Source organism: Ctenopharyngodon idella, chromosome 10 (genome assembly GCF_019924925.1).
Source record: "Ctenopharyngodon idella isolate HZGC_01 chromosome 10, HZGC01, whole genome shotgun sequence".
Taxonomy (NCBI): domain Eukaryota; kingdom Metazoa; phylum Chordata; class Actinopteri; order Cypriniformes; family Xenocyprididae; genus Ctenopharyngodon; species Ctenopharyngodon idella.
Genome location: NC_067229.1, coordinates 9,933,869 through 9,948,818, shown reverse-complemented (window position 1 = coordinate 9,948,818; position 14,950 = coordinate 9,933,869). Strand labels below are relative to the sequence as shown.

The following is a 14,950-nucleotide window of genomic DNA, read 5'->3' as shown; positions in this document are numbered from 1 at the left end:
TAATGAGGGGAAAAGCTTGAGGCATCTTTTTTTTTAAAAACTGAACTTATTTTAACTTGAGAGGCACATCTTTAGAATGCAACGTCATGCGCAAGACACTGCAAAATATGCGAGGCGAGAGTACAATGGTCAAAGACACCCATCTTGCTCAAGTTTAGAAAAACTATGGAAAAGTAATGCAGTAGTTTAGTCTTACCACTCAAAGTTTGTGATATACTGGTAGTTGCTCTGGCTGCAGATGTCGATGATCTTGGTGAGCAACTCATCTCGGTAAGTAGTGCCTTCTGCTTTGTCCACATGCAGCATGAGCTTCTTCACAATCTCCATTAGGTTCTTCTTCGAGACCTAGTCACCCACATTTTCCATCACTTTTTAGCAACCTGTTATATTTGAGCTCTCACAACATGACTTAGAGCAGAGGTGCCCAATCCTGTTCCTGGAGATCTACCTTCCTGCAAAGTTCAGCTGATCAAACACAGCTGAACCAGCTAATTAAGATCTTCTGGAGCACTTGATAATTACAGACAGTTCTCCAGCAACAGGATTGGGCACCCCTGAGTTAGAGGAACGTAAACAAACAAACAATGTTAACAAATGTCATACACACCATGCCATAGAGCAGATCCAGGGCTCTCAGGCGGATGGACTCATCTTTGTCGTCCAAACACTGAAGGATCAGGTCCTTGTGCGACTGCACGGATTTTGGGTGCGTCTTCAGGATCTTGGACATGGCCAGAAGACCCAAGTACTTCACTGCAAAACATCACAGTGCCTAAGTGACTCTTGCAATGAAGCGTAGTCTCTCTGTTCACTAACTATTGCATTTATGCTAATTGTTGTTTAACTATTAAAGTTGCCATGTAATGGAAGCAGCAACAGACATTTTCTTCAGTCTAGCGACATATAACCAAGTGAAATGGATTATTGAAAAGATAAAAAAAAAAAACCAGGACGGGACTTTTTCTTCTATCCATAGGTTGTTGACTGGATGGAAGCATATCTAAATGCAAATTTGCAGTCGATTGTAAGAAAGGGTTGGAGTTTAAGCAGAATAATCGATTGGAGAAGTTCGACATACGTCACCACTGAAAAGTCTGATTTTTTAACTCAATCTTCTAACCGGATAAAAACCAAAAAAAAAAAAAATAAAAAAAATAAAAACCATGCATGGAAGAATAGTTCCATTCTCAATAAAGTTAAGTCAACAGATGTAGTCATTAGATAGGGTGAACTTCCATTTCATGACGACTGCAGTCTGCAGATTTTAAAGCCTTCTGCTAAAATGAGCAAAATATACAGTATTTTAGAAATGATACTATTCTAACGACTTACTACTTTGATATTACTGAATATGCAAATCTACATGGAGGAAAAAAAAAAAAAAAAAAAAAACAAGACAATGGGGAAAAGAAAACACAAACACGAAGGACAACAAACACACGCACACACACACCCAAAAACACACACCCCCACAAGAACACACACAGACTTCAGTTTTGTTTTACTCTGCAAGATTAAAAGCATATTTGATATAAAGCAGCTAATGCTTTAAATGCCCATAAAATCAAATAGACTAAATATAGATGCAAGACAATTAGAGCTACAGTTCTGTAGTCGTAGGGCCATTAGGACAGTGGGCATGTCCTCTACTTTTTAGCTTTATGCCAAAACAAAATGTACAAATACACTGATCTATTTAAGCTACACATGGGGCTTCAAGATTGACAGAATGCCAAAACATTCAGCTGGAAGTAAATATCAAATGGCCCTGTGAGAAAACTCTGCGGATTTTGAGAAACAAAACATTGCAGTCCAGGATTCACAGAGCTATTCTACAGCCGGCATCACTGGCACACCGATAACTCGAACTCCTGCAAGATAATTTAGGTTACTTATTGTACATCTTGAAATATATTTTTGCTTTTTTGAGGAAGTTTTTCCTCTTAAGCCAAAAAGCTACGATTGACTCTTGCCAATTCTCTATTGTAGTACTAAGGTGTCTTCGAGTTATCCGGGATGGAGATCTACATGGACTCCATCTACAGGGCCAGAGTGGGGGACTCAGAAACACACAGACAATGAGAGAATGACACACTGCAGGCATTGACAGAAGGCTCACAGTTCTGGTCCGAGTCTTCAATCAGGATTCGCAGTTTCTGCACACAGAGCTGTGGATCGGAGAGAGAAATGGAAAACAGAAGGAGAGACAAAAGGCATTACTAGCATGTTTAAAACCTTTCCACACCATTGTACATCAACAACATCCAAGGATTCATTTAACTTACACTTATCTATAAAAATAGTTGTTGACCAACTTTTGCAATGGCTGAATGCTGATATCTAGAGACTGAGGTGTCTGATATATAATATAATTGACAATTATTCATTCATTCATTCATTCATTCATTTAGCAAATGCCAAAATGTATACATTTGAACATATATTATTTAAAATATTTGATTAAGATTATAATATTTGAGACATTAGCCCAAAATGTCCAATATTTACTCAATTTAAAAAAAAAATTAAATTATAACAATAATATAAATTGTGCGTTAGATGATCTGCTTCTTCATTAATTGAAAAATATATGAAAGGACATATAATAAATATTTTAAACAATATTTATCAAATTGTATATATTTATATGTATCTGAAATATTTTATTAATTAAATAAAATTTGAGACATTGGATTTAGCACGTCCAATATTTTTTCAATTCACAAAAAAATAATAGAAATTTAAAATGTACGTGTTTTAGATAACCTGCTACTTCAGTTCTTCATTAATTGAACAGTAGGAAATTACATGAATGGAGACATAAATAAATAAAACTATTCATTCAAGGACATGAAGTATCAATATAACATCTTAAGAAAAATAATTGTGATGTATCGCTATATTTTAAATCAACACAATCTTATTCTATAGCATCTCCATATTGGGCTTTATGAACTACCACACTATAAATGCAGATGTAAAGTATAAATCTGACTGGTGTGGAAAGGGTCCACATTAATTGTGAATATGAAGCTGCTGGTCATAATGAGTAATGTGACAATGGCCCACCTGTATGCTAGCACTGTGATTGGGCATCCCAGATGACAGTGAGATCAGCACTGAGGTAAAACAGGAGAGAGAAAAGACATCAATGGTGTTGTTAAGAAATGTTTACTTGAGTACAACACCGGGTCACGGCACCAAATAATACTGACCTGCTATGACCGTGTTGACACACTCATATAGAAGCGACATGGCCGAGGTACTGAGAGAGTAAATGAGTGGAAGGACAAGAAGAAAAACAAAATATTATATTTAACCCTAATATTTTTGGCTAGTTTGAGTCAGGTGTTTTAGTATCACTGTTACCTGTGGATGAGGTTTGTTAGGGGCTCAATCAGCTTCTTTCCTAAACGAGGCTCCAAAGGAGTGAGAGCACCAAACTAAAACAAAACATTGAAATCTCATTAAAGAAAAAGACAAAAGTGTAGAATCGGTCCCCTTTAACCCTACTGCATCATATTTGATATGCACATTTCTAAGGCCTCTAAATTATCAACATGATCAATGTACTACATGCCATCTGTCATCTGATTGATAGTTGATACTTTTTTTAGCAAATAAAAGGCCTTTAAGTATCAAATTTAACTAGTAAACATAAGAATAACTTTTATTTTGTTAGTAATATTTCAAAATGAACACTTACTGGACTGAATCAACATATATATGGATAACTAAGTAAATCTAATTCTTAGAGAAAAATCATTTTAAAATGCATCAAAAATGCTACATCAGGCTTTTGAGGAACGTCACATCTCTCAGTCATCATTGCATTGCATTATATGTTTTGCCCCCACAATAAAAACTACAGAGATTTGACCATAAAACTAATCATTTAAAGGGGGGTCTAATGCCATTTCATGCATTCTGACTTATTTACACTGTTAAAGAGTTGGATTCGCTTGCCAAACATGGCCAAAGTTTCAAAAAACGAGTTGGACGTATGACAGTATTTCTGTGCCAAATACACTCCTTCAGATTTCCTAGATGTTTCGGAGTATGGCCCTGTATTACGTAATAAAGGGTAGAATTCCTTGTATGGGCACTTCTCCCGGAAGAGGACCCATCAACGTGCTTCGTTCGGGTTATGGAAGACATCGGCAGCACTGCACAGGATTTGCTTGAGAAATATTTATAACTTTGTTTTTAGACTACGAAATCAATGTCACCAAAGAAGTGTGTTTTTGGTTGTGAGGGAAATATAACCTTGTTTCCCAAAGAACCCAGCGTTGAGGGGAGCTGAGAGATTTGTGCTCACGCATTACATTGATGCGCTCTTGACATTTAAATAACCATAGAAACTGCCTTAAAATTAACTATCAAAATAAGGATAAAGTCGTGTCTGAAAGTTGCAATCACTGCAACTTGTCTCTTCTGAAACTCAGCAGTGTTTACCTGGCCGCTGGTCCTCTTTGTAGCAGCGCGAAAAATATTCTAAAACTTTTATTCAAATTGTGAATAGCCTATATTAAACACAAAGCGAGCAAAGCGCGCTCCCTTTAATATAATCATAGCTTTCAATCAGATGCAGCGTGATTGGCTACAATGCTCAGCGCTGCAAATCATGCTGTAAGCCTTTAACGGTCCTCAGACAGAGCGTGAACACAAATAAGCACGGGACCATTTGAAAGACCCTGTCAAATGCACCGAATTGAGTTGGAATAGTCCTGGCTATTGGACCCGCAGTCCACCTGTGCCTACCGCGCGTCCAACCCACAACGCACCCGACACGTAAATATTATTCCACCCGCTTGCATAAAATTTGGCGGGTCACCCTGTCGGGACTCTGCCCTCAGGATCGGCGCTTATGGTTTTATAAACAAGGCCCAGTTTGACGCTGGATTTACAGATCATTTGAAATGGAAAGATGGAGCGGTCACAGCGATAATGATCCCGGTCATGAGTCGGAACAGCAGGTGGTGAGTAAAACTGCTTCAAATGTCTGTTTTGTTGGCAGTCAGCGTGTAAGTGCATATATTATCCAGGGATAATGCGATGGTGTATTGTGTGTGTTTAAATACAGTTGTTTAGCTCAAAAAAAGCTGCGCGTGCTCGTCACTCTTTAGCTTCGCCCACTGCACGCCTCCAGGAGCTCGGCTGTTTTCAGAAAGACTCGGTACAGCATATCTTTCTTTTATAAATCTGATAAAACTAAAGACTTTTCAGAGATATGAAGAATGCACTACTACTCTATAGGTGCTGAAGATTAACATGAGATTGGCCGAAACTGTGTATGTTATGTACCCTTTAAATATCATCTAACCAATGCATTAATGGGATATAGAGAGATATAGAGTGACAACTGATATCTATATGCATTTTATGCAAGTGGTCTGTTATATTGCTGTAAAAATCTCATTAATTTACAGAATTTCATCTTACTTTCTGGCCATATAGATATCAGCAACTATACCAAATCGCATATTTCTTGTTCAGTTTGGGCCTCTGAATATTTGTTTTTCCTTCTCTAGTATGAGACCCATATTCTTCTATATCATATTAGATGAGCCATAAAAGCCTGATATATATTAAATATCATGCTCAACAAAAACAACAACAAAAAAAACATTTTCAAACTTTTTTAGACTTTAAAATTTTGTCTAAATGGTTCCATTTACATAAAAAAAAAACTAAAAAAAAAACCAAACACTTTTTTTTACAGGGTTAAAGCCCAACTCATTTACTTTCTTACCAGCTTAATGATCTTGATAAGGACCCAGTTGTTGGTGGAGGAGGTCATGAGTTTGAAGAACAGGGGCGCCAGGGAAAGGTAGTTCTTGGGATTTCTTCTGGCCAGTTCACAGATGACGTTTACAGCAGCTGACTGGACCCCTGGGACATACACAATCAAATGTTCAGGTGGAAGCCTGAAATATTAGCATTTAGCGAGCCACGTTAAGATGATGATTTGGCATCCGTACCGGGATCTGGGTCCTCAAGCTTCTCTTTGAGTCGTGGGAAGGCAGGACGCAGGGACTCGGGGTACTTCAGGAACACTTTGTACATGATCAGCACCGCCTTCTTGCGAATGTATGGCTTAGTGTGGGACATCTGAGATGGATGAAGGGTGAGAGGGAATGAATATGTGTTGAATGTCAATATTTGCCTGACGTAAACACTCTGAATGGCTTTACCAAAGTCATGATGTCATTGGCCAGGTCACGAGCCAGGTCGGGGGTCACAAAGCAGGAAAGGCCAGTCAGAGCCACGCCGGTGTCATACTGGTTGGGACTACTGAGATCCTGGTGAGAGATGATAAAGCATACTATAGCAATCAGCAAAATCAAAACAAATACAGGAAGTTCAAAACGCACCTTGCGGATCTGATTGGTCGTCAGCATGATGACATCAGTGCCCTCATGAAAGCATTGTGATGCCGCAAGGTATCCGATTCGCTGAAAACGAGAAGAAAGTGTCATACTAAAATAAATAATTGACTATATAAATAATACTAAAATAACACTGTTGTGAACTTGTGGATATGGACCGACTGAACGCTAACATTATTTTCGACATTGCCTCTCACCTTATATGTGAATTTGGAGGAGCTCATCACCTCCACGATGTTGAACGCAGCCCAACTGACATCATAGCCAAGCATCTGCAACTGTTCAAAGGAGAAATCAAAAGAATAAGTGACAGATTGAGCTCATTATGAAGCACATGGGAAAGGATAGAAATGATGGGCGGTCTTACGTAGGTGAGCTTGCAGACTGCATTGGCTTTAACAGCGATGTTGTCCTGTTTGAGTTCTTGTTTGATCTCATCGATGCATGTAGAGATGTATTTGGCCTGTATAAGGAACAGGAAGTATTGTTAGACGAATGAGCCAAAAATAAAAAACAAAGCTCTCTATAACAGCCCTGGGCATCGTTTAGCTTCCTGTTGTCAACAGCCTCTGTCAAATCACTGCCTGTCAGTAACGGAGAAGAAACATTTTCAAATTAAAACTTTAAGAAAGTGAAATTAAAGGTTTTGCCACACGTCCTGCAAGCGGGATGGGCTACCTGCTAATATTTGATGTAACGGGTGGAATAATATTTACGTGTTGGATGCGGTGCGGGTCAGATGGGCAGTAGGGTCCAATAACCAAGACTATTTTGACTCAAATCGGTACATTTGACAGCTGATTTCAAACGGTCCCATGCTTATTTGTGCTCACGCTCTGTCTCAAAACTGTTAAAGGCAGCGTTGAGCAAAATGTAACCAATCGTGCTGCGACTGATTGACAACTATAATGATTATATTAAAGGGAGCACGCTTTGCTCGCTTTCTGTATTTAATCTATTCACAATTTGGATAAAAGTTTTAGCCTATTTTTCATGCTGCTATAAAGAGGACCAGCGACCAGGTACACACTGTTGAGATTCAGAAGAGACAACTGCGTTTAAATGCAGAGTGAATCTGCTAAAATATTGTTTAGTAGCTTTAAGCTTATACAAAGACCTACTAAAACATTCTTTGTTCTAGTAGCTTACTTGTGTTGTTGTTTATTTTGTGTTGTTGCAATGTCTAATCAATTGCATCAATACAGAATGCCTAATGTTGGTTTTATTGCTTGTGTTAGGCATCATGAGAAAATGATTGTCGCCTACCTCATGTAGGAGACTTAATGTAGGTACGGTTCGGGTGGCAGTTATGTCAAACGGGTTGGGTACGGAATAAAATTGTTGCTGTCGGATAATGGGTCGGGTGTTGTGTTGATAACTGCGGGTTTATCAAACAGGACCCGTGCAGGACTCTGTTCACCTAAATGATATCATGTTGTTCCAAATCCAGTTTTTTCGCCAATAAACACAAAAAGACATATTTAATAAAATGTCCAAGCTGCTCTTTTCCCTATAATGAAAGTGGATGGGGAGCAAGGACACCTGTGTGACAAAAGAGCAGGTCAGGGTTATTATAGTTAACTAAAATTAAAACCATTTAAAAAAAAAAAAAATAAAAAAAATTCTCATTAACAAATAAATTAAAATACATATAAAAAAAAAAAAACAACATTTAGTATTATCATTTAGCTTAACTTGATGTACTAAAATAACTAAAAAACAAAACAAAAAATAAACAATATAGACATTTTTAAAACTCCTAATAATTACAAAAACAACAAAATTACTAAACTTTAAAATTTAAATGAAAATGGAAAATCTTAAAATAAAAACAATTTTTTTAAAACTGTAATAGTTTATTAATGCTACTAAAATAACACCTGGTTGGACCATTCTGTCAAAGATTTATTTTTACAGAGGGAAAAAAAAGAATAATTTGGGTTTGGAACAACATGAGGGCTAATAAATGACAATTTTCACTTTTGGATGAAGTATTTCTTCAAATGATTAGTTTGACTTTGCGTCGCAACACTTTAAAATGTTTTTTCAATACCAAATTATTCATCCTTTCTACTGTTTAATGATTTTTGCCTTGGAACAAGTGATTACTCAAAATGTTTGGCTCAGTGAGGGCCAAGGAGAACACAACAAAAATTCAGGAAACTGGACGCTTCATGATTTTTCATGATGTTCTCACATTAGGCTATATATATAAGCCACAATCAAAGACGCATTGTTGAAACCCAGAAGCTAAAAATAATAATAATAAAAAAAAACATGCTCAAAACTAGGTCGGTATGTTTTTGTGTGGAATCAATGAATGACTAAAAAGAACTGACAAACAACATCTCATGGCCAGTGACATAAAATTGTTAAATGATTGATTAAAAACAAAACAAAAAAAAAAAACAAAAAAAAGAGAGAGAAGAACCTTGAAACCACTCAGACACACAGCACACACACTCTCTGCATCTCAGGGACACACACAAAGTGCTGTTGTATGGGGCGAGTGTGGTGGTCATGTGTCTTTAGTCATAAGACAGCCAGAGCAGTGGCAGGAGGGGAAGAACTGAAGGGGTTAGAGAACCATTACATGGGCACAGCCCCTCGTTTACCACAGCAAGACGTCTTCACTGGGGTAAAGAGTGCAAATATGTGGTAAAAGAAGGTTCTCCAGAAGATTTTCACAGCTTTACAAAACCTTTGTCAACGATGCATTATCGGTCGTTTAAGGCCAGAGAGAACATACCAGGTAAACAAAGGTTCTCCAGAAGGTTCTTGTCAAGTCTTTACAAAATTCTTGTGAATGGTGCATTATGGTTGATTTCCACTTAGAACAAATATAAATATGAGGTAAATGAAGGTTCCCCACATGATTTTCCAGGCACATCTTTAAAACCCCTTGAGAATGATGCATTTTGGATCATTTAAGCCCTGTGAGACTGAAAATACAAGGTAAACAAAGGTTCTCCAGAAGATTTTTGTCACGTCCTTACAACATTCTTGTGAATGATGCATCACAGATAATTTCCAACTAGTGAGACTGGGAAAATGGGATAAAGGAAGATCTCCAAAAGGTTTTCCTGCCCCATCTGAAAATGCTAGTGAATGGTGCATTATGGTGCACCTAGTACAAATATAAATGATGGAAAAGACGGTTCTCTTGTCAAATCTTCATGCAGTTCTTATGAATGATGCATTATGGGTATCATATGGGGTAAAATAATATCCTCTAGAAGGTTATCCAGACCTCTTTACAAAACCCTTGTGAATGATGAATTATGGTAATTTAAGGCAAGCGAGATGAAAACACAAGGAAACACCTGGTATTAAGTTTACACCTGGTATTAAGATGCATTTTGGTCAATCGGACACATACCCGATTACACCTGGTGTTTTAATCTGTCTCTTTTGTCCACTTTCAACCACACTGTCCTGTCCTGTCCTGATGGGCGGGTAAATGTATAGGCTTTTCAGATGTTTCGATCTAATGGACAAAATAAGCTAGGACAATTTACATATGAAAGCGTCTGGAGACGACGGGAAAACAGATCTTTCGTTTCTGCTCTGATAGCTGCAAGACCATGACAAACATAGGGAGTGAGTGTCAGAAATCAGGAATGGTGAGAGAACATTGTGCTTGGTACATTTTTCATCTTCAAACCAACTTGGGTCTTCAGCCGACAAAGTTTAAATCCCGTCTGGCTAGCGCATTTCTCACAATGTTTATGTTTATGTTAGTCACATGAACTGTTTTAAATATGTCTTTAGTACCTTACTGGGCATTTGAAAGTGTTAATTATCTTGCTGTAAATGCAGGAATCACTGAGCCATCGGATTTTATCAAAAATAACTTAATTTGTGTTCCGAAGATGAATGAAGGTCTTACAGGTGTGGAACAACATGAGGGTGAGTAATTATTGACAGAATTTTTATTTTTGGGTGAACTAACCCTTTAACTCTTTCTCTGCCATTGAGTTAAGAATTAAGGGTCATTTTGACCAAGTAAAAATGAAATTCTAAAGGTAAACTAGTTTGGGTAATTTCATCTCCGTAAGAACAAAACCATAAGGAAATAGAATGTTCTCCAGAAGATGTTCCTTGTCCCATCCTCATTCAGTTCTAATGAATCATGCATTATTGGTAATTTCAGCCCATTGCCATGACTGAAATATTTGTTAGTTAGCCAAGAGTTGGATTTGACCAGCTCAGCAAACCATCAGTCAAGTATGAAGATGAACTCAATGTCCTTCTCAGGCAAACAAGAGAGCACAGTCTGAGGAATACCTTCCTTCCTTCTTTCTTTTCAAGCACTACCAGCATGTTCAAATATGCCTATGATGCCCCAAAATGATTTGACTTGACTATTCAAACAAACCTATATAAAGATTATTTTTATCTCAAACGCAGATATGGTGTCCAAAAATACCATTTAGGTAGGCAGCTCACTTCCGAGACCCAGCCAGTGCTTTGGCTGAGTACACCTACCTCTTGTGGAAAACAAATATAGAGGTCTCACATGAAACCACAGGCAGAGAGCAAACAGACCAGTGAACACACACGCACAGTCTGACAGTTCATTCAGGAGGCTATGAATATTTCACAGCACTGTCCGCTGTTGGCCAGGTAACAGACACGATATCTAGGTACACCGGTACAGGTTACATTAATGAAGCCTTGCTGATACCTGACTCCAGATGTTTGCAGATTAAACAGGGCCAGGAGACTAGAACGGGAATGTTAAGGCAATGAATACAGCAAGTTTTAAGCATGTTTGTATTTAAATGCATTGCATGTAAGGTGTGATTAAAACATGGTTTGATATTCAATTGAAATGAAAGTAGGTGACCAACATAATTAAAATAATTACAGGTTTGGAACGACATGAGGGTGAGTAATGACAGAATTTTCATTTTTGGGTGAACTGACCCTTTAACATATTACATGTTATTCAAATCATTAAAGATTAGCTTTAAGTGAGCATTACATGACGGCCAAGGTAACCTAAATGTAAAAATAGAGGAAATGAGCAATAATAATTAAATATCTAATATAAAAGTTAGGGAGTGAACACTCGGACAGCTTGCTATCTTTATAGACGAGTGGGTGCGATCATAATTCTACATTTTTTGCCACAGACTCAAGGCCACATCGGACAATGCTGGTTGTTGAAGAAGGTTGAAATGACACGTTCACCATTTATGGCACATCAGAAACACGTGACATCAGTGTTCTGTGTTTACTAGGTTTATTCAGTGTCATAACAAGTACCTGATGTCTGCTGGAAGGGCAAACCGATGACTAAAATCAATATGAATCTCCCAAAAAGGGAACAGAATTCTGATGATATAATGAAGGAAAAGAGGGGAAGCCTTATTTGTGATTAGAAATGCTCACTTTCAAAGCATCTTGTTCCCTTTTTTCCCCACCCCAAAGGGAGGGGCGAGGATGGAGCATATTGCACAAGGAAATTCAGCTTTGTCATTATAGGTGACCAGGCAGCCTGAGGCCTACTTCCACATTTCGCTCATTTCAGCTATTTCAACCACAGATCACAAAATGAATAACAAGAAACCAGCGATTCTCATCCCTGATGCTGTGGTCAAACTGGCACGTGATATATCCAATACAATGGCTGTGTCTCAATACCTAGTCAGCTGCCTACCTAGACAACATTTTGGGTATCACAGACAATTTTGAATCAAACAGGGGATTATAAGCCTGTTCGAACATTTAAAATCAAACGTTTTTGGCCATCATATGCATGTTTGAACATTTTGAGCTTAATCTGAACAAGTGTTGTCACAATAACGGACTAAAATACCAATACTGAATCGATATCACAACAAAGCACTACAACAATAGTAAAAGCAATTGAATAATATGATAGAACTTCAATTGTTTTATAAATTAATTAAATGTATTTTAATAATTTATAAAGCGGTTCGGAGCGCCAAAGTCACGTGATTTCAGCAGTTTGACACGCGATCGGAATCATGAATCGACACAAAAGATTCATAACGTTCCGAAGCTTAATGAAGCAATGTTTTGAAATCGGCCATCACTATATAAGTCGTTATTTTGTTTTTTTGGTGCACCAAAAATATTCTCGGCGCTTAATAATAATAATGAACCACTGTACTCACATGAACTGATTTAAATATGTTTTTAGTACATTAATGGATCTTGAGAGAGGAAATGTCATTGCTGGCTATGCAGGCCTCACTGAGCCATCGGATTTCAACAAAAATATCTTAATTTGTGTTCCGAAGATGAACGAAGGTCTTATGGGTGTGGAATGGCATGAGGGTGAGTAATAAATGACATTATTTTCATTTTTGGGTGAACTAACCCTTTAATAACACAGACATAGGCTGCTGTCACTTTAAGACCCGACGCACAGATCCAATACATTGGAACACACCCAATTTCTTTCTTGTTTACGTTCACTTAGACACACCAAAACGTGTTTGCATGAATACTTGCATTTTGATATTTTTTACCATTTAAGAGCAATAATCCGTGAAAGAGAACTGAATTTGCGATGCTGTTTGAAAAGTGGCTTTCTGCGTGCTCACTTCAGGTCTGAACCCAGCACCACGAGTAGCACTTTAAATTCTTTTTTTGAGGCTTATTGCTCTTACTAACTCTTTTAACATCAGACACCTCCTGCACTTTATTTTCTAATGCGCTGTGCGTATATATTTTACTCCCTCCAGGGAGGAAGCAGAGCTCTGCACACATCGACACAAATGATGAAATATGGCTATTATTAGACTGCTGTCATTCTTAAAGTACCGCCAGTACTAATAAAATGTGGAACCGTACCATTTTTAATAGCAGGGTATCATAATACCTTACTAGTACCGGTATATCATGCAACACTAATCTGAAAATTTCCATTCAAATGTGTTGGAACTCTCAAACTGAACATTTGTAGGCATCATAAGAGCATTCGACCGCATATGCAAGTTTAAATTTTTGACCTGAACATTTTGTACGTTGTAGGTGCATTTGAACATTTGAATTGAGCATTTGTTGCATCACATGTGCACTTAACCAGTCGAATCAAACATCAGTTGGCATCATATGTGCATTTGAACATTAAAATTGAATTGCATGCCTATTTAAATGTTTTGATTAAAAGTTTTTTTAGGAATCATATACACGTTTGAACGTTTTGGGCATTATAGGTGAATCTGAACATATCCATTCAATCATGTTCGAACACTCGAATCGAACATTTGTGGGAATCATGAGCGCATCAGAACGTCCAAATCTAACACATTGCTTGCAAGTTCAAACATTTAACAAGAACATTTAGGGCATATTATTAATGTAGGACTAAACATTTTGGCATCACAGGCGCACTGAACGTATAAATCGAACAATTATCGGCATCACGGGCGCGTTCGAATCGAACATTTTTTTAAATGGCAAAGGCTACGAGTTCGAACATCACAGGCATCATGCGCGTTCGAATCTTTGAATCGAACATCGTAGGGGAGTTCGAACAGAACGCGCCTATGATGCCCAAAAAGATGTCTACTAGATAGGCTGCTCACTAGGTTTTGTGACACGGCCAATCTCATGACACACACACACATCAGTGAGGCAAGCTATATTGAATTAACATCTGTCTTTTATCGCACCGAATCTGTTTATCACACATAATTACGCAGTTCGTGTAATAAAACAAGATGGAATCAAATTTGTATTTATTTTGCAGAATACATTTATATAAGTGTCTTAACCGTTAGCAATGCTAACTGGCCTCATCCATGATAAACAAAACGATGACAGACTGTTCTAACAACATTAACAGCTGTCACCTGCCACACAAGGGTTATTAAATCAGTGGAATAATCATGTATTGTGTTGAAAAAACATATATAGTTGGTTATCTAAGCACATTAGTCAGGTTATAGCCGGTTAGCTCACCTGAAATCAGGTGATTTTAGATCACTGACACGAGATCAACTTGATTCATTTATACCGGCTGCGTTTTATGCATATTTACAAAAAAAATCCAATTCTGATTTTAATAATATAAAAGGAAATAAAATGATAAAAGTGTCTCACCTCATCTTCCTTATGGTTCCTAATGCCACGTACTAAATCCTGCAGGTTTTTATCGAACATCCGATCGATGCTTCCCTTCACGATCTTCAGAGCCATGATGATTTCCCTCCTGTCCTACCGGACCGAACCGCAAACACGGGCTTTATCTGAGTACTGACCGGCCCGCAGGAGCGCTAGTCTCTCATTCAGTCCCGAACAGCGGCCTGTACAGGAGGGGTTTTGCTCTTTCTGTAAATGCTGATCTGCAGCGGACCCGTCTAGGAAATGGCTGACAAAATGGCGGACCGATCACCTGACTGACAAACCCATCCACACTGCAAGCGTACGACGCGACGCGACGCTTCCCTCCGTGACGTTTATTCGGATTTTCACATTTCCGTCTTGATGTTGTGGAGAATGTTTATTGGAGTCACGGATTAATTTAATCAATTTTATTATAACCTTGGCCAAGTTTCATGTTGCATAAAACCTTACTTTCT

General features: G+C 37.9%; 1 protein-coding gene across 5 annotated transcripts in view; it reads right to left on the bottom strand.

Moving 5' to 3' along the window:
* ap3d1 (adaptor related protein complex 3 subunit delta 1) overlaps positions 1–14,775 on the bottom strand; it is a 34,606-nt gene extending 19,831 nt beyond the window's left edge. For 3 of the 5 annotated variants that reach the window (XM_051909919.1, XM_051909920.1, XM_051909923.1), the window contains exons 1-13: positions 14,472–14,775; positions 6,757–6,852; positions 6,587–6,667; positions 6,375–6,455; positions 6,195–6,302; positions 5,982–6,111; positions 5,753–5,892; positions 3,370–3,443; positions 3,216–3,265; positions 3,070–3,119; positions 2,120–2,168; positions 608–753; positions 197–345 (exon numbers count right to left, since the gene is read on the bottom strand). In XM_051909919.1, coding sequence (XP_051765879.1) covers positions 197–345; positions 608–753; positions 2,120–2,168; positions 3,070–3,119; positions 3,216–3,265; positions 3,370–3,443; positions 5,753–5,892; positions 5,982–6,111; positions 6,195–6,302; positions 6,375–6,455; positions 6,587–6,667; positions 6,757–6,852; positions 14,472–14,567 — 1,250 coding nt within the window. In that variant the 5' untranslated portion in view covers positions 14,568–14,775. The remainder of the gene's footprint in view (positions 1–196; positions 346–607; positions 754–2,119; positions 2,169–3,069; positions 3,120–3,215; positions 3,266–3,369; positions 3,444–5,752; positions 5,893–5,981; positions 6,112–6,194; positions 6,303–6,374; positions 6,456–6,586; positions 6,668–6,756; positions 6,853–14,471) is intronic. The other 2 variants (XM_051909921.1, XM_051909922.1) reach the window with 1 other exon arrangement.
* Positions 14,776–14,950: the final 175 nt, after the last annotated feature.